The following is a 20159-nucleotide window of genomic DNA, read 5'->3' on the forward strand; positions in this document are numbered from 1 at the left end:
CACACACACGTATATGTTCATTAGCTTTCATCTATTAGCACCCGGTCTGGATTTAATATTATAACCACAATATCCATAGCGATGGCTCGACAGCAGTGCAAGACCTTACCTTTGTGTCTGCTCGCTCAGCTGAAGGTAATCCAGAGACACAAGGACTCCTGGGAAGGGGGAGATTCCGCTTCCCTGATCTCTCCGTTACTGCAGACTCCACATCCCAAGCAATGCCATCAAATCCGGACCGAGTGTGCTCTGTATTCACCGCGACTGCAGCCGGTCCGGTCTCCGTGATCTCCGGTGTGGCGGCAGGCAGAGCTGGGTGTGTGTCGCGGATGATGATCCCGACAGGCGGGTCACATGCAGGGAAGCTGCTGTCTGCGCATGCGCAGGCGATCCCCTCCAGATTCACGTAGCGCGCGCTGATTAGAGTCACGCGGGAAATTAATTAGTAGCCTCTGACTCACTCAGTACTAGAGAGTCTTTAGTTTGGCCGTTCGTGTTTATATACAGGTGCATCTCAATAAATTAGAATGTCGTGGAAAAGTTGATTTATTTCAGTAATTCAACTCAAATTGTGAAACTCGTGTATTAAATAAATTCAATGCACACAGACTGAAGTAGTTTAAGTCTTTGGTTCTTTTAATTGTGATGATTTTGGCTCACATTTAACAAAAACCCACCAACTCACTATCTCAACAAATTAGAATACTCCATAAGACCAATAAAAAAAAACATTTTTAATGAATTGTTGGCCTTCTGGAAAGTATGTTAATTTACTGTACATGTACTCAATACTTGGTAGGGGCTCCATTTGCTTTAATTACTGCCTCCCAGCTTTGCTGGTCATAGATGATTTAAACTGGTCTAGTTTCTTTATTTGACCCCCTAACTCTAGCACTCTCTATTCTAGGTCTACTTTATCTATTTGTTTTTTATTTTTTATTTTTTTTAAAAACGACCCTTTGAGACTTGCACTCGATATTTGTTTTCTAACTGCTTATTTTCTATATATATAAAAAAATACCTCTAACACTAGCTTTATTCTTTTTCTATTCTATTTGCTAAATCTATTATATAATTAACAAAACAAAAAAAAAACTTGCTACATGTACTACTGCGTTAAGCTAACTGTCATAGCACTTATTATTGCTCTTTTGTTGATTCTGATTGCATCCATTGTCCTTATTTGTAAGTAAGCATCTGCTAAATGACTAAATGTAAATGTTTAGCTGGCTAAGATGGTCAAGTGCCGTTATATGTGTTGAAACCCTGCCCACACTCCAGGTAAATGCACCTTTCAGTTGGTTTGCCAACCGCCAATAAAATTTAAAGAAGAAGATATGTGTTGAAACAAATCTCTTGCACGCCAGTGTGAAAGTAATTAACCAGTGGCTAAAATGGAGTCCGAGAGCGAACCTGGTAAAGTTAAAGCGAAATCTCGTATTCCTGAAGACAAAAATATCTCAAACCAGCTTTGCTGGTCATAGATGATTTAAACTGGTCTAGTTTCTTTATTTGACCCCCTAACTCTAGCACTCTCTATTCTAGGTCTACTTTATCTATTTGTTTTTTATTTTTTATTTTTTTTAAAAACGACCCGTTAAGACTTGCACTCGATATTTGTTTTCTAACTGCTTATTTTCTATATATATAAAAAAAATACCTCTGACACTAGCTTTATTCTTTTTCTATTCTATTTGCTAAATCTATTATATAATTAACAAAACAAAAAAAAAACTTGCTACATGTACTACTGCGTTAAGCTAACTGTCATAGCACTTATTATTGCTCTTTTGTTGATTCTGATTGCATCCATTGTCCTTATTTGTAAGTAAGCATCTGCTAAATGACTAAATGTAAATGTTTAGCTGGCTAAGATGGTCAAGTGCCTCAAAACAGGCTGAAAGGCCAGACAAGCAGCTTAGGCTGGTTTCAGATATGTTGTTTTTTATTCTTAGCAGGTATCTACCATTAATATTTTGCAACGCGGAAGTAATCTATTTCCTGTGAATGTGCGAGACTTCCGATTCATTAGCCGCTCTGGGTAACTAGAACAACAAAGTGCAGTAAACGGTTAAACAATTTGGGCTACAAACCAGTGTTTGTGATTATGATAATAAATTAAAATAATAAGCTACCAAGAAATACCAGATTGCAATATCAGGCAGCATAACGGGATGTTTTTGTACAGGTAAAATAACAGGTAGCCAGTGACACTGGAAGCCGTGCACATTTAATGCCCGCTCTTAAGTTAAAAATTAGGTGGATGCAATAATTATCCAAAAACTAAATGCAAATGTTTACAGGTGGTGTGTCACCTATAGGTCCTGTAAGTATGAAGACCAAGACTTTACTGCATGACCTTAAGTCCAAATATGCTGATAAATCTTGGAATGGCACCGTTCAACTGGTGCAGAGATGCATGGTAAGAAAATTGCCTTCACGAAATATCCAAAAATGAAAATAAAGTACTTTATTCACTCCTGTGTCATGTCTGCAGAGCTGGGTAGTAACTGATTACATGTAATCTGAATTACGTAATCAGATTCCCAAAATTAAGTACTTGTAATTAGATTCAATTACATTTTAAAATACTCGTAATCAGAATACAGTTACCTTTTTATGGATTACATGATTACATTACACAATAGCAATAATTTATTCATTTCTTTCTACCGCTTTTGTGGACATTCACAGAGATCAGTCATTAGTCAGAGAGATACACAGCAGACCACTGGATTCACAAAAATCATTTCAGGTTTAAGAAGTGTTTCAACATGGCATCGACTACTGATGAACACATTAATTTTTATTTGAATTATCACTCAGTCGGTTATTTTGCCATGTATTACTTTGGAAGGCGTTTGTCTTTCAAACAAGTTAAAATTCACCAACTTTTTTGTCATCTGATCCTCTTTCACCTAATATGTTTTTATTTGAAGTACCCCTGAGATTTTAGAATAAATATTTTAATAATGAAGTACCACATTTGCATGTTCATGGTTCTCTGACGTCGATTATGGTCACATGGCATGCAGGTAAACGAATACAATATTTCATTTTTTCAGTGTTTTATTTTGATTCATTATTTGTTTTAATTCAACATTTTAATTATTTAATTAATTAGCTTGTCATTAAACACATAATCCCCCTGCAGTTCCTTCACAAACCTTGGGAAACCTTGACGTAATATAATATTCAATGCACTTCATGTTGATAACAACAAATGGAATATATTTTCTTATTCTTTGTATTTTATGTCAATATGGTACCAGACGAGAGCAAAGCTCCTGTGGTGAGACGACGTGCTTATAATATTGTGGATATAGAAGTCTGTGAAATGCATGAACAGCTTTGACATTCTTCTAAAAATCTCTTTTTGTTTTCCACGAAAGAAAGACTGTCATACAGGTTTGGAATGACATGAGGATGAGTAATGACACGCATTGTTTATACTGTTTAATTCACATTGCACTTCAAGCCATATAGCGTCACACATGCATGAGATGTCATATAGAAGAGGTCAAGGCTGGGTCAATTATTGCGCATTCGAGTCCAAACTTAAGTCTCTCAGACATCAGCCTCAGGTTTTTGCCATTATGTGCGTGCACAACCTTCCAAATCTATTCCAGATGTTTAGCTTGAGACTGTTGCGGACTGCATAAATCAGTGCCAGAATAATATGCAAACAGCAGGTCGTTGTCCAGAAAGATGATTAAATCTGAGTTTCTCTGAGCAGCTGTAAGGTGCATATCATGGTTGGAAAGTCCCTGCAGGATATGCTTGGGGTTATATTTTTGTCTCAGAACGTCATTCCTCTGGGCTTTTCAACATTTCTCAGTATTGCTGCTGTGGTGAAACAAGCAGGTGAAGAGTATTTTTCTTAAAAAAAACAAAAGGAGTCTGTGAGCCAATCGCACAATGTCTTCAGAAGATCAACGAGGCGCTCAGCGGTGAGGACGTCCTTGAATTCAACTCTAACATACTTCTGTGAATAAAAAATGTGTTTTTCTTTTTCTCTTATATTTCTTGGTGGTTTGTGTTTTGTCTGTAGTGTCTTTCTTGACTGCAGTGGTGTCCAGACTAGAGATGATTGCCAAGCAAAGAGGGTTTGAACTTTTCCTACACACAGATATTGCACTTAGATTGCAACATCCAATATTGTTTTATGCTTTAATATTAGATAATCAGCAGGGTTAATATTGCTTAAAGTCGTCATGAAATGGAAATTCATCTGTTTTCTAAATGCATGTTGTTCATCTTTTTGTGATGAGCTTGTTTTTTTGAGCTTGTAATTTTTAATCATATCCAACAACTAATGGATTGAGTCGAATCTTCGTCCTACATTTGTTTGTACAATTTGTAACAAGGTTAAACCAAGTATAATTTTAAAGTGTTTTTTTTTTATGTTTTTTTTTTCTTCATTTGTCTCACCCAAACATTGCCACAGATGCTGGCATGGTGTTAAAAAAAACATACATACAAACACTGATGTACTTCACAATACAAAAGAAAAGTTCTGTCGTTATTTGTTACATTGCAACTTTAAGCTGTGTACCTTGAGATTAAGTCAGAACTTTCCTGTACAACCAATAGAGAAACTGGGGATTACCCTGGAAAACCTGTTTGGACACAGTCATTATTTTTGCAGTTCTGCACAGTGCCCGCTGAGATGGAAAATACACCTTTAAAGCTGTGCTGAATTGATCGTTCATCTGAAGTTCCAGTATTTTATTATTTTTTCAGACTGTGTATTGACAGACATCCTTGTCTGCGTTCCTCACAATTTAATACTTTGTCAATATTTTAAAAGCTTGGATGAGTTTCAGATTTCATTGCTGTTCCTTAAAACATATGAGCCCCACAGAGACGGTGTGTTACCTGAGGGTGGCCCATCACGGCGAAGCTCCCGTGGTGAGACGACGTGCTTCTAATATTGTGCAAAAGAGTCTGAAATGCATTAACATGGTTTGGTTTGGTTTGTAGTCCAGCCCATCACTCCTCCAGTTGTGGAGGTGAATCAAAATGTTCTTTATTTCAAGAGAAAAATGCATTGAAATGTATTGGAGGTGGAGTAAAATGGTTATCGCATTCCCGCAGGATGAATAATTTTCAAGAGTTCACTTGTCTCTTTTTGCATCATCCCAGGAGACAGGTATTGCCTTCTGGTATCTGATTATGAGTAGCGCTGGGCAATGATTAATCACGATTCATTGCATCCAGAATAAAGTTTTTGTACTGTGTATATTTATTATGTATATATAAATACATACACATGCATGTATATATTTAATAAAAATGTTATGTTTATATATTAAACATATTTATATTTAATATAAATTATATGAATGTAAATGTATACATGTAAATATTTTCTATATACTATATGTGTGTGTCTTTATATATGTGACCCTGGAGCACAAAACCAGTCATAAGGGTCAATTTTTCGAAATTGAGATTTCTACATCATCAAATAAGCTTTAATGTGAAATATTAACCTGTTCTCTAATGTCTGCTTCCTCGCAGGAGCTCCACCGACAGCCGAGTACTACATTAGTCCATTAGATCTTCTCATCAGGCTGTCAAACACAGGTATTAAAACAGTAACTCGCCACATAACTTCTAATCCAGTGTTACTTTTGTATTTATATATTGTTATCGCTTTTGAATTGGCTTTTTTTGAAAGGTTTCTTTAACTTTTTTTTTCCCTTCATTTTTTTCATGTTTCATTTTCGTTTAAGTTTTAGTAATTTTTTGTGTGTATTAGATATTGTCATTTATTAGTTTTTTTCCTCTGTTTTAGTAATTTTAGTAGCCATTTTATTTCCGTTAGTCGCCAAGGCAGCATTTCTAATTTGTTTAAATGCAAGTTTTTAATCTCATATATATATATATATATATATGTGTGTGTGTCAAATGCTTCTGACCCTTCGCAATTCCTTTTAACACCAGTCTAGCTCTAGAGAGAAGAATGAATGGTGCAATATCGATTTGTCTGACCCTTATTATATCAGCCAAGATGAAATCTTCATTTTTTGTGTGCTCTAGGTTTCCAGTGTTTCAGTCGCTCACTGAATCCTGCTCTGAATTACACCTTTCTTCTCAAACTACAGCCACCGTTACCCATGCTTATGTCCTTCATAGAGAAAATGGGCAATGTCACAAGTGCATCATACGTTGAGACATGTTGGTTGAACCATATCATGTGCTGACGCCAAGTATCCGGTCTCCAAACATGGCTCAGATGGAGTTATAGCTGAGAAACCCCAGCAGGTGGAGCCTCTACCTCAACTTCTCATGAAGACCAGCAAAACGCTGAGCTCCAAGACCTCCTGGACAGACGGGGTTCAGTTTGTTGTGGTCTGTTTGCAACCCAAGCCACCAAGCTTTACATAAACAACTACGTATGCCATGATAATGACATATATTGCACAGAGAGATTACGGGATATTCAGAAGTTTTGTTTGTTTCATTACTGGCCACTGTACATTATTTGCATTGAACTGTACTTGTCATTCTGTGCTGCTAGAAGATGTTTATTTTGGGACAGCAAAAGAGTAGGCGTTCGTTAATTTGCTCTTCTCTGTTTCGCTCTTATTTACCTTGGTTACTGTCTTTAATGTTTCTCAGCCATTGCCTGCCTCTGAGTACCACAGTTATGTGTTCCCTGGGGCCGTTTGGGGCCGAGAGTCCTGGAAAGGAGCCTTAATTCACACAGTCCCCTTCACACACCCCAGCCACGTCCCTGCCTCACTGGATCTCCTTCGCCATCAGTCTGCCATCAACCTCCTGCTGGCAAGCTGCTTCAGTAACCACAGCCACCACATAGGTTATTAATACAGCTTATTCATGCATTCAGCTGGCAGTGGACTGGCAGCACATTCTCTCAGACTCAAGATTTTGCCTTTTCATGAGCTGTAGATGCTGGCTTGCTGTATGACCTGAGATGTGAGATCCTTCCAGAATCAGACCACTGCCTTTCTGTTACATTCAGCCTTGCTGATAACATCCACCTGGCTGTTCGTAAGAGCTCACTGATGAATTAAGCAAATTCATTGCATGCTGTCTGAAATGTTTTGCATCATATTTTGACACATCTGGAATGCTGTGGAAACCAGTCAGCATATGTACAATATGAAAATGTAATTTTCTGTGCTAGTTCAGGTGACGGTGGTGGACTCTCATCAGATGAGCTGCAGACTTCTGATGCCTGATTTTGTGGATCATAAATTGGACGACTACATATCCAGGGTCCTTATGCGGTGCGTCCAACATTTTGCATCACTATTGCACATGCTCACTAATTAGGATGTAATTTTTGCGTTTGAGAACGGTTCTGTTATCCATATCAATAACAAACTCAAAACCTAAAGGGTTTGTTTATGCAAAAATGAAAATGGGCATCAGTTACTCGCTCTCATGTCATTCCAGATTCATAAGATGTTTGAGAAACACATTAAGATATTTTAAAGATATTTCCGTTCCTCAGTTGAAAGTCAATTCACCCAAAACTTTGACGTCGTAAAAGAAATCCATAAGAATGAAGCCTTCTGAAGAGACATGGTCACTTTATATGATAAACAGGTTTATTTTAGGCTTTTTTTGCATATAAATATTGATCAATGCACAAAGAGCACATAAGATATGGTCACCGAAAGCCCAAACATGTTTGCTTGACACGCGGCGGACCGAAATCTCTCAGGTGTCATGCAAAATATCTTCATTTGTGCTTCAACAAAAGTCTTGGGTTTAAAACAACATGATGGCAGAATTTTATCGGTGAACTGTGCCTTTAAAAAGAACAATGAGGTTATGGACCGACGTAATCCTCTGAAAGCTCTGCAGATTTCCACAGAATTGAAACACGCTCTTGTTTGCAGAGTCCAGACCTTCCATGTTTACTAAATATTTTGCTTTCACTTTCCTATAAGCGTGCAGTGCTCTCAGATTTTGTTCTCTCAGATATTGTTACCCCAAAATGCCCAGAAAATGTTAATGATTCAAAGTGAGCCTTGTCCCAGAGTGCTGCTTGTTCTCTGGAAACTCCCTCTGTTCATGAATCATCTTTCACCCATTTGTTTTTCTGTCCAGATGTATGTCCATCCCCATCACGATGAGGGCCATACGCAGGAAAGTCAAAAGAAGTCAATAAGAAATCAGAGCTGTTCCTGGTCATATTGTGCATGATTTATCATGCACTTGTTGCATGTATTTCAAAGAGAAAAAAATACTTGTCTTCATTATTCACTGAATCACAGAATAGTCTTTATTACTAAACAAACTGCAAAATGCAGCATTTTTAAATGCATTTATTTATTATTATGCATGGATCACTTCCAGTAGCACTGCAAAAGCTGGCCAGTGGTTGTCTATGGGACACCCTTAGCATTTCTGCTTTTAATGCGTAAAAATCCGCTTTGGCGGATCAATTTGCGCTCGGCAAAATAGATGCTTTAGATTCTCCCTGTGGTTTTCCACCAAAAGAACCTATTTTATCTCTTAACTCATTCCTACAATTTAATAAGTAAAATCTGCTTGTACGTTGTGGTCCATAAATGTTGTTGTCATTTCAATGCTTAAGCCGCACAATGAATGAATCTAATTGTATAAAATAAAGCATCCAACCAAGTGCCATTTTAAACTAAGAATATTTTTTAAAAAGGCCCATTAATACATGTAGCTTCAAGGAACATATTCCATATGATAATGTGAAGCACATGTTCCAAGTTCAGCTAATACACTGACACAACTAAAATAAGTATACTGCTCTAAATGTCACATCTGGACATTTGGGAACAAAATGTGCCCTTTTTTCCTCTATATTAATATTAATAGGTAGTAATGCATGTCAGAGACCCTCTGATGGACAAAATCACATCCAACGTGGTCACAGAAGATGATAGCAAGTTAATGCATGCAGTAACACATATTATATATTATATTAATGTAATGTCAATACATCTGGATACAGTACTGCTTGGTTGTTATGCATTACTTCAAAACTGTTATAAATGTTACCTATAAGCATCAGCTGTGTTGCTTCTCTGCCGTTCACAAATCTTCTCCCGTGGCCTCATGGGAGAGTAAAGTGTCCATTGTGAGTCTCGCTGGAAGTAGTAGGACATCCGGTATTTTTCGCTTACTTTTAATGACTACTGTGAATTCAGACATACTTTGTGTGTGTGTGTACTATTTAGTTGGGAACAGTGTTGAGGAAAGTTACTTTTAAAAGTAATGCATTACAATATTGTGTTACTTCCTTAAAAAATAACTAATTGTGTTACTTTTTCTCATCTTTCTCATTTGTGTTATTTAACTATTGCAGGTTTTCGTCATATTCTGAGTTTGCATTTCACTGTATTTATTCATTTTGAGGAACACTGAAACTGTTTTTGTCCGAGTGATACGAGTAAATACTCCCTCTACATGGCAACACGAGAGCTGTCGTTACATATTTGAAAAAGTAACTCGGATATTTTCTTCAAAATTTAAAAAAGTAATGCATTACTTTACTAGTTACTTGAAAAAGTAATCTGATTACGTAACTCGTGTTATTTGTAATGCATTACCCCCAACATGTGATGTGATGACAGAGACATTGTGACATCACAGTACTTTTTTTTTTAGAACCTGGTGCCACTGTTACAAAGGTATATGCTATTAGTAAAGGTTTCAGCAATAATAACTGCTACATTACTACAAATGCTAACTTTGGGGAGTCTGGAGCATAAACCTGGCCTTCTGCTTCTGGTCAAATGCCTCTTCAAAACTGGATGTTTTTTGTTGACTTTAATGATTTGCACCCCATCCTCCAAAAGGAAGAAATATTTAATATGACTAAAACCTCAGATTTTGCAACTTCAATATCTGACCTTTAAAGTGCTCTCCAAAGCTCAGGTTTCACAGCCACTTTCAAAACCACATTTTGAGCAGCTGGCTCAAGGTTTTCTTCCTGTTGTTTTGCTATCACATCTGCACATGTGTGTCTGTGTGTGCCAGTCTGCATCAGAGACGGGAAGTAGATAGCGTTCTTGGGTTGCAGAGCGTTTGGCTGTGAAGGCTTTCTCTGGCTTGGCATTTGACCTCAAGCCAACAGACCGCTGATTGGTACCATGCAAGCCAAACAGACCAGTCACAAGTAGACGCTAAAAGTTTTCTCAAACTCGGTTCCAAGAAAAATAACTTTTGTGCAACCCGGCATGTTTTACAGACTGTGCTCAGATCTGTGTTTGATAGATGGATAATAAATTAATACATAATTAACAGCAGATATTGGTATTTAGAACGATCTTTATAAAAATGTGTGGTCCGAACATGTCCTAGTCATTAGTCCCAGAATGAAGTGGTAAGATCTTTGGCATGACTCTCTGTTCACCTTCATCATAATAGGAATTTGATAGAGAGATGTTGACGTCTAAAACAATACGTGTCCACCCATTCAGGGCCACCAGCACAAAAACACAATGTCAGCACTTGCAAACAATAAGGAACTCTGTATTGTCGCTACAACATAAAGGTCACAGGCATTTACTAATTGATGGGAGTTTTATGGAAGTAATTCCTAGACTAAAATACCCTTGTGTATGATTCCTGTTTTGTTCAGAGTAAAAGGCTTCCGCTAATAGTCCCAAACAGCTTTATTCTGCACAGGAAGCCTAACTAACAATAGAACACACGGTGAGGATGCAGGCTAGTTTGGTTCGAAAGGAAACATGTTGTGCCACTGATATTAATTTATTATTTTATTAATGGCCCCTCGAGTATAACACAATTCTGAAATGCAGCAATACTCAATTCAGTTTGTTAATCCAAATATTTTATAAAGTGATGACTCGTAGATGCATCTGCATGTCTTTGTCTATTGGATTCCTTTCTTTCAACTTAGACTACATTATCACAGACCTCATTTTCCTCTTTTAAATCATTTTGGCAATGTATTTTCATCAGATTTGAGTGAACATGAAGTCGGTTTCCCACAAGTTCTCACATGGCACTATACTAGGAATTATGAACATAGTGCACTAAACCTCGATGACCGCGAAGCACATATAATAATGCAATGGCATTCGTCAGGTTTTCTGTCTAAAGTCTAAATTCGCCCTTCCGCAATTTAAGGCCTAAAAAGGTCTTAAATTTGGGCAAAGAGTCTTAAATTCATAAAGTCATGGCTTTAAATGTTGCATACATTGCAAAAAAAATAAAAAATCTTCCTCTGTATTTTTTAGGTTTACCAATACAAACACAAAAATTGAACATACAAAGTCTTGTTTCCTGAAAAAGTGAACAGAAGTGAGTTCATGCTTAAAACAAGAACAAATACCTTTCAATGGAGTGTGATAGAACTCTTAAAAACTTTGTCATTTTGCTTCTCAAAAATCTTTAGATATTTGCACTGCATGGAAAACAAGACAGAAATCCTGATGAAGAACAAAAAAAAAAATGTGAATTTTTTTTTTTTGCAGTGTCATGAGAAGATAGCCTATAAATGAATGAAAACCTAAGGGAGATTTAATGGAAGTTGCATTCTTAAACTTTAAAACATTGCTAAAACATGTATGCCTAGAGATCACATTGACATATTGTGTTCCATTATATTTATTACTTCAATTTTCTTTACTTGGTCTTGAAAAAAGTTCTTAAAAAGTCTTAAATTGAACTTTAAAGTGCTACTTAAGTATCCAATGGGCTATAATTATATCATATCATATATTCTTTGTATTATTTGTCTTATTCCCGAAACACTATAGACTTTAGTTGAGACAGTTTGTCGTTGCTGGATGCTCAGGAGGGTCTCTTTAAAGCTGGTCCAGCCCCTCCATCACTCTCTCGCAGTGGAAGTGAGTTCATGCTCAGTTTCTCTTCACACATCTGTCGGAGGAGTCGCAACTTCTCTCCAATGGTCCTTTTTCTCAGCGAGAAGATCGTTGTCAGCTTTTGCCAGGGTTCTGCTCGTTCTGCTTTCTGAATGCTGCGTTATAAAGAAGACTCTGTCTGTTCCCGTAATGGAGCTATATTTGGTGTGCATGAGTACTTCCCCGTGTAATCTCACTGCTTTAGATGTGTTACTGTGAGGAGAGACTATGTGTTCTTCAGGATGGGTGCGAACAATGGCAAACAGTGTGGAAGTGAAGGTAGGCTACGTGATCTCCAAGACCTAAAACACTTCACTTTCAATGCATTAAGCATTGCAAATGGTGGTTTTTAGTAACTGGCATGGACTTGTAGTTGTTGAAATAATGATACAGAGCTGCCCTGGATGAGTTGTAATAAATTAAGCACATTCTGAGGATGTCGAAATGTTTGTTTTGTGCAGCTTTGTTGATTTTAAATATCTGTAATGTAATGGTCAAAAGTGTTCACGAATAAATGGTACAAGGTGCCATATAAGTGATTTTAGTAACACCCATAAAACGTGGTATTTAAAAAAATAATAATACTACCTGTCGAAGTCATCCCGAGAGCACTTGTCTCTGTGAGGCGCTGTAAAACAGCAAAAATAGCCTAGAGATACTGCTTTCTTCCAGTTGCGTGTTTTTGGGGGCGGGGTTACCTTGAAAATGTATCTGCGTCCATCAATAGTAAACCACGCCCACAATAAGATATATCTACTATCGACCACGCCTACCACAACTAGAACGATACAGACCACACCCACTACTTAATACGTGCAGTGCCACCGCGACAGATACAACACGACACGGCTTTTAACAAGGCATTCCCTCCTTGGCCAGTTGTCTTGGATTTAAGTCAATTTAATAATGCAACTTTTTAGTACTTTTACAGTTTTTAAAGCCAAAACTTTGTTCTTCCAACAAGCCTCTTATTTTAAATGGCTAACAACTTTCTGTTAAAGATTTTAAGACGGTTAGTAGCACTGATAGTTTTATTTAATATTTTAAACCCTTTTTTATTTAATGTATTCTGTTTCCATCTTAGATCTTTCGTCTTGCATTTTATATAAAGCTTTAGTAATTTTGCTGTTTTTTATTAGTTTTTTAATGTCTTTGTAGTTTCTATATATATTTTTTTACTTAAGTTTTTAGATTTTAGTACATAAAGTTAAGCTAAATGAGAAATGTTTCTTTGGCAACTAGCTGAAATAAAAATAAGTTTGTTTTTTAATATATATTTTATTTCGGTTAATGTTTACTTTAACTTTTTTATGGTTTAGTTTACTATAATAACCCTGGGTTAGCATTGGATTTGCACTTTTCCCCATATCTGCTGCTTTTGACAAGTGATCGGTCACATGACACATATTATGATGGTGCGTTCAAGTCATGTCGGATAGATCGTATTTACGAGTTGAACGCACATGAACGCCACGACAAAGTCGTTATTACAAGTGGGAAACTCGAAATTTTCTTGAACGCAGCAAGAGTCCCCATGAAGCAAAGATGGCATCCAGGGGGTTTGTTTCAAATAAGCAACTCCTACTGGGATGAATGGAAATGCAAACAGATAGCTTTTTCCAGGTATTGTACACTTCCTAACCATGGGAAATAAAGGGAATAATTGAGAAACTTGTTTGGTAACAGTAATCATTTGTGTAACTTCATAAGGTACCACTAGCAGCACAGAATAGACGTTTTTGTGCAGTTCTGATCCCAGAAGTAACAGCTGATATTTACTAACAGTCTCGAGCTCCTCCACCCCTGTGTAATGGTGTCGTGCAGATGTGTGTACTTTATGAAGTTTTGAGTAAAACTCAACACTTGTGGGTGTGTGAAACTGCTCAAAGTCAGCTCTCTCTGGCTTTGTGTACATCTGCCATTAATATTTGTCTTGTGTGATTTGATCATAAGTGGTCAGGCGAAACAGATCACTGTATACCTGCAATTCTGACTCTTTTTCCTCTGAATTGTGAGTTTTTATCTCTCAATTTTGATTTATAAACTTGCAATTGTGCATTTATTTCTTGCAATTCTGAGAAAAAAGTTAGAATTGTAAAACGTAAACTCAAAATTGTGAGATATTAACTCAGAATTGTGAGACATAAAGACATAAACAATCCGGGGGGAAAAAGTAATAATTGCGAGAAATAAACATCAGAATTGTGGGATAAAAAGTCAGAATTGCGAGTTTATATCTCCCGATTCAGAATTTTTCTCATACTTGCAAGATATAAACTCACAATTCTGTGAAAAAAGTCTGAATTGTGAGAAAAAAAGTTTTAATTGTGAAAAAAAATAAATATTTCCACCAGTGCTAGAAACAGGCTTCCATAAATTACAGAAATATGAGTTCAAATACATAGTGATTTTCTTTCTTTCGGACCACCGTGATCTAAGCAGGTGCAAAGTATTTTTGGAAAACAGATAATATTTATGTACGTAAGTACAACTGGCTAAATTTTTACTCAAAATGAACTTCTTGCTCACTGAACTGTTTAAACACAATATCACACTCTGTTTCCTGCAACTGTACAGAATATCATAAGGTATTTAGTGCAACAGCACAAATGTGAAGATGATATTGCTTAATCATCTAAACAATGCCAAATGAATCATTTTGGCTCTGTAACACTTCTTACTGCATATGAAATGCACAGATATACATTATGCATCTGGGACTCTGCAATCTGTTCTTAAGTTTGATCCCGATTTTGAATTTCTCTTCAGGCCTGGCAAAATTCTCCTTGTGTTTTGCATAAGCACAGGACAGGAAACATATGAAAGCTTTTGAGAAGTTGTTTTCCAGACCAGAAAACAATTATGTCTCCGCTCAGCCTTGGCTCTTTTGATAACTCTGTTTCTACTGCAGCTCATGCTGATTTCAGCTCAGTGGGAGAGTCAAGCGACATGTTCATTAAACTCCCTCGCCATCACCCTTTAGAATCAACAGATGCATATGTATCCCTGTCATTTAGGATAAGGACATAGATCCTTAAGAAAGGCCTGAAGTAGTGAGGCTCCACTGATCTTTGACCACTGAAACACACCTGGAGAAGGACAGTGACATGGGACAAATATCAGTCTTATCTAGTTTTAGACCAGTTTCCCACCTGCCCTTTCTTTCAAAAGTTTTAGAAAAAGTTGCTTTTTATACAATTACAGTCCTTTTTAGAAAATAACTCTATATTTGAGAAATTCCAGTCTGGATTTAGATTGCGACATAGCACTGAGTCTGCACTTTTAAAGGTGCACAACGATATTGCTCGGTCCGTTGATGCTAAGTGCCCTGTTATGTTAGTACTACTTGATCTCACGGAGGTCTTTGATACAGTGGACCATGAAGTCCTGCTGTCCCGCCTTAATCATTTTGTTGGCATTCGGGGCACCGCACTTCAGTAGTTCTCGTCATACTGTATTTGACCGACAGAAGTTTTTCTGTAGTGATCGGGGACTCATCCTCCTCTACTGCTCCTCTCTCTTGCGGGGTGCCACAAGGCTCTATTCTCGGGCCCGTTTTATTTTCACTTTATATGCTGCCTCTCGGGTCAATTATGGCCAGGCACAATATAGCTTTTCACTGCTAGGCCTATGAGGCCAAAAAATATTTTAACTTCCTTCACTTAAATGAAGAAAATACTGAATACATTTTATTTGGAGAGTCTGTGACTTCTGATTTTGGTGTGCTGCCTTCAAAGCTTGGACCAGCTGTCAAAAATCTTGGTGTGACTTTTGATAGTAGTCTGAAATTTGATAAACAAATTGACAGCGTGGTTAAAGCAAGTTTTTTCAGTTACGTCTTTCGGCCAAGATCATACTATTTTTGAATCACCCTGACCTTTAGAAAGCTATTAATGCTTTTATCAGTTCAAGAATAGATTGTTGTAATGCACTTTATGTTGGTGTCTCACAGTCGTCCCTCAGTCATCTCCAGTTGTTGCAGAACGCTGCGGCCCTTCTTTTAACCAATACACGCAGACGTGAGCACATCACCCCAATTCTCTATTCGCTCCACTGGGTTCCAGTTTCAGTCAGAGTTGATTTTAAAATTTTATTATTTGTTTTTAAAGCTCTTAATGGCCTCGCCCCACCTTATTTAACTGAGATGCTGGCTCTTCGTCAGCCAAATAGGGCTCTGAGGTCAACAAATCAACTTTTGCTAGAAGTCCCGAGGTCAAAGTACAAACATTGGGGTGATCGGGCCTTTTCCGTGGCCAGGCCCAGACTCTGGAACAAGCTTCCCCCGATATGCGCACCATTACTGACCTGGGCCTTTTTAAAACTAGGCTTAAAACTTATTTATTCAGACTGGCTTTTAATACCTAGCGATGTTGTGACATTTTTGTGCATTTTATGTATTTTATTGTTTTCTATTCTACTTATTTTGTTGTAGTTTTATGCTTTTGTTTTTACTGTTTTATTTTGCTCTTATTGGAAAGCACTTTAGTCACCTCAAGTGTTGTAAAGGGCTTTATAAATAAATGTTGATTTGATTTGATAATATACTATAATAACCCAAATACAGCCATTCCAAACAAAATTTTGCAATGTAAAACAATAAAAACAACCATCAAACTGTTATTTGCTTCCCCCTAGTTACCCAAAAATTTTAATTAGCTGAAAATGTACTCATCCTCAGACGATCAGAGGTGTAGCTGAGTTTGTTTCTTCATCAGATTTAGAGAAATTTATTATTCTATCACTTGCTCAGCAATGGATGCTCTGCAGTGAATGGGTGCCGTCAGAATGAGAGTCCAAACAGCTGATAAAAACATCACAATAATCCACAAGTAATCCACAGCACTCCAGTCCATCAGTTCACATCTGGAGAAGACAAAAGCTGTGTGTTAGCTGCATTTTTGGGTAAATTATTCTTTTAAAGGCCCTGAGCTATGTGGCACCCAAAAATGATTTGGATAAAATCACCTGTACTATTACCATCGTTTGTTTGCAGATGCTACTTGGTTTGATATTTTGCTTTGCGCTCATGCAATTTTAAGATTCACTTAAGTGTCCAAATATGTTTTGTGGCCGCTGGGTAGATTGTCTTTTATAAATGCAGAGCCTGTATTGTCTGTGAATGGGTATAAATCAAGGCAAATGTGGGAATGTGTGCTTAGGACAGTCCTTCTCATTTAGTCTCCATCTGGAATACTTAGGAGTATTTGAAATTTCCATCATGGAGGAAAAGAGCTCTAATATGATTTATGGATTAGGGTCATTGGATCAAAAGCAGGACTGGCCACTCAAGCCATGAGTGATGGACCGTTTGTGAAGATTCGAAGGAAATCTCCTTTGTCATTTCTCCCTTTACGTGATGGGAAATGGCTGTGCTTGGTATGGCTAGTGACTGACAGCTTAATGATTCAGATTTATTTTCAGAGTGAAGCAGAGCTCTTCTTCCTAGTTTAGTAGGAGAAAGTGGAGACTTTTGGATTTTCCAGCCGTCATTTTTACAGGTCAGAGTTCAGTTAAAGTTCAGCACCCGTCCAAAAGCAAAGAAGGATCTCAAATCAATGATCTGGCAGTCTTAAAGGACGTTTACACTGAGAATAATTAAACTGCTGTACTGTTGGTTGCTAGTTGTTGTTTCAGCTGAATCCCACTGTATCTATCAGGTGACGGATCTTGTAAACTTTAATGTCTTCTCTCTAGCCTATCGGTAGTTGTCGTGTAGCATTCTCATCTGCGCATTAAAGACTACAGATACAATTTTGGTAAATGATGAACTTGTTCACACAAATTAGGTGGGTCATTCTCAAAATATTGTGATATAATGATCATGCATGACATTAGTTATGAAAAATATCTTGTCATAACTTAATCAACAATACATTAAATATTTTAATAAAAAGTATGAAATGGTTTGGCCCTACATTGTTTTGCATTTATTTATGTATTGTTTGTTTGTTCTACAGGGTTGTGCATTAGTGCAAGGTCTTATAAGTGTACGTTTTTTAAATGATAAAGGTTAATTTAAATCAGTGTTACACTGTTTAATGTTCAATTGAAAGATTTTTTTGAAAAACATTTTTTTTAATTTGCTCTGTGTGTTTTGAGATGATACTGAAAATTTTATATGAGAACTAGTGTTACTGTCACTACCTTCACATCTTTAATTTATAAAATAAAATAGTTATAAAATAATTGTAAATGCCTGATAAAGGCAATGGAATACAGGACAAAAAACAGCTTAATTCAACTTAAGTCTTAAAATCAACATTTTGAGAATGACCAATCTCTATGTTTATCTTTGTGCTGAAAATGCAAATCTGTCAGTGTATCATATCATATATCATATATCATATCATATATCATATATCATATCATATCATATCATATCATATCATATCATACTTTATACATTTTAGGTCACATCTGTATGCCATACATCATTTTTCGGTACTTCTGTGTGTTTTGAGATGATACTGAAAATTTTATATGAGAGAGAACTAGTCTGTCACTACCTTCACATCTTTAATTTATAAAATAAAATAGTTATAAAATAATTGTAAATGCCTGATAAAGGCAATGGAACCGAAACTTTTAATACTGTTTGCAAGCTGAGATAGTGTACAGGATTTATATATATATATATATATATATCATATCATATCATATCATATCATATCATACTTTATACATTTTAGGTCACATTTGTATGCCATACATCATTTTTCGGTACTGAGTTGAGAAAATCGCCTGTAAAACAGTACAAAAGCAGATCTTTCAGCAAATATCTGTGGTTTTAGCTCTTGATTCTGAGTAAGAACACCGCTGTGCCTCTTTTAGCAGCAAAGTAATAGTTTCATCATCCGTTTTGATTAAACTGAAGACTTTAAGCTTTGTGAAAGCTTTGCCTAGCAACATCATAATAACAGCGTCCGTATCTGGTCGTAATTCAAAGCGTGCAAAGCACATGGGGTCCACTTGACGGATGAGTCACATGAAGCAGATGTTCTGGCTCACTGATGTCACTGCAACACGTCGTCACGCTGCGTTCAGTGCGGCTCACGCTATTCTGCTGTTTTTCCGTCGTGACCGAGGTGATAAGAGTTCATTGAGTCATTCAATGCATCAGTGGTAATCTGACAGCTTGTTTGAAAGGCCTTCACACAACAGCTTTCCAGGGTGGACGTATGTTGGCAGCATGTAAAGGGGCGTTCACACATATAGCGATTTGCAACGACCAACAATACAGCAACTCCGTGACCTCTTTATATGTGTGAAAAGAGCGTTAGAGAGTGTGTTTATTCCAGTATGGATGTGTGTTAAGAGGAACTTGTTTACAGAGGGAACGGTGTTTGTGGGATGAAGGCTGTGCTCTGCTCACATGGAGCTGCTTGTGGTTCACGTTTATGACCTGACAGAGGATGACGTGCCATAAACCAACCCTGCCAAATTAACAAACATGCACACACTTACACCTTGGCTGATTCAGAAGACAAGTCTCAGTTTCAAGTAAAATTTGAGTCCTAAGTTCTCATGTGTTTGACAAGGTTTTCTGTTATTTAACTGACTCTTTGGAGTTTTTCAAAGTGGCAAATTGGTGTAAACCTATGGGACAGTCGGTTTGACCCCAACACAAAAGTTGTAACATCCAGGTGTCAAAACTTTGCATGCATCAATATTTCGATCAGTTTGAACACAACAGGGGGTTGAGATTTGTCTACCAGCTAGGCCGGCACCAAACAAGCACTTACTCGTGCCAGCCAACATGGAAATCCATGCAAGTCAGGCACTTAACATGCCTGGGGAACCATAATCTTAAGGGTGGTGGTAGTGTTGTTGATTTATGTCTGGATCTCCGTTCCAGGCTGTGAATGACCACACTTTTATTACAACACCAATCCAACCTTCAGATCCACGAATGTGAGCTAATGTGCAAGTATCGAACTTATTCGCCCTCTTAAAAAACCTCAAGCCGTCATGAATGGTCTCCGCTTTTTCTCTTGCACAGTGGCCAAATATGTCCTAATGTATGATAGATAAATCTGGAGGATCTTAGCGAAACTGCAGACTCTGTCAGTGTTGGAGATACTAAAGTAATTTCTTCCATCTATTGTTCCAGTCACGGATATTGTCTTGGCAGGAAGACGTAAACCGAAGGGTTTTGCTCAGCTTCAGTGCGTTCCTGATGAGCACTGAGTAATGAGTTCCTCTCCAAATCTTTAATCATGAAAACCTCAGACCTCGCTTTGGATTAGGAACAAGAGGAGGTTCCTTGCTTTCGGTAATGGTTCAGCAAGTGACTGAGTGATGGGGCCAAAA

At 37.3% G+C, this 20159-nt stretch overlaps 2 protein-coding genes and 1 pseudogene across 3 annotated transcripts in view; 2 read left to right on the forward strand and 1 right to left on the reverse strand.

Moving 5' to 3' along the window:
- The window catches only part of LOC107713672 (ras-related protein Ral-A), a 13796-nt gene extending 13452 nt beyond the window's left edge, over positions 1-344 (reverse strand). For both annotated transcript variants that reach the window (XM_016519264.1, XM_016519257.1), the window contains exon 1: positions 110-344. The gene's annotated coding sequence lies outside the window, so the exon portion shown is untranslated. The remainder of the gene's footprint in view (positions 1-109) is intronic.
- Positions 345-3262: 2918 nt separating this feature from the next.
- On the forward strand, positions 3263-8149 carry LOC107713896 (mediator of RNA polymerase II transcription subunit 1-like; annotated as a pseudogene).
- Positions 8150-11963: 3814 nt separating this feature from the next.
- LOC107714010 (F-box/LRR-repeat protein 7-like) overlaps positions 11964-20159 on the forward strand; it is a 38463-nt gene continuing 30267 nt past the window's right edge. Inside the window, exon 1 of the mRNA XM_016519702.1 lies at positions 11964-12128. Within this exon, the coding sequence (XP_016375188.1) occupies positions 12092-12128 (37 nt within the window). The 5' untranslated portion in view covers positions 11964-12091. The remainder of the gene's footprint in view (positions 12129-20159) is intronic.

The sequence above is a fragment of the Sinocyclocheilus rhinocerous genome, unplaced genomic scaffold (assembly GCF_001515625.1).
Source record: "Sinocyclocheilus rhinocerous isolate Xijiao unplaced genomic scaffold, SAMN03320098_v1.1 scaffold642, whole genome shotgun sequence".
Lineage (NCBI taxonomy): Eukaryota > Metazoa > Chordata > Actinopteri > Cypriniformes > Cyprinidae > Sinocyclocheilus > Sinocyclocheilus rhinocerous.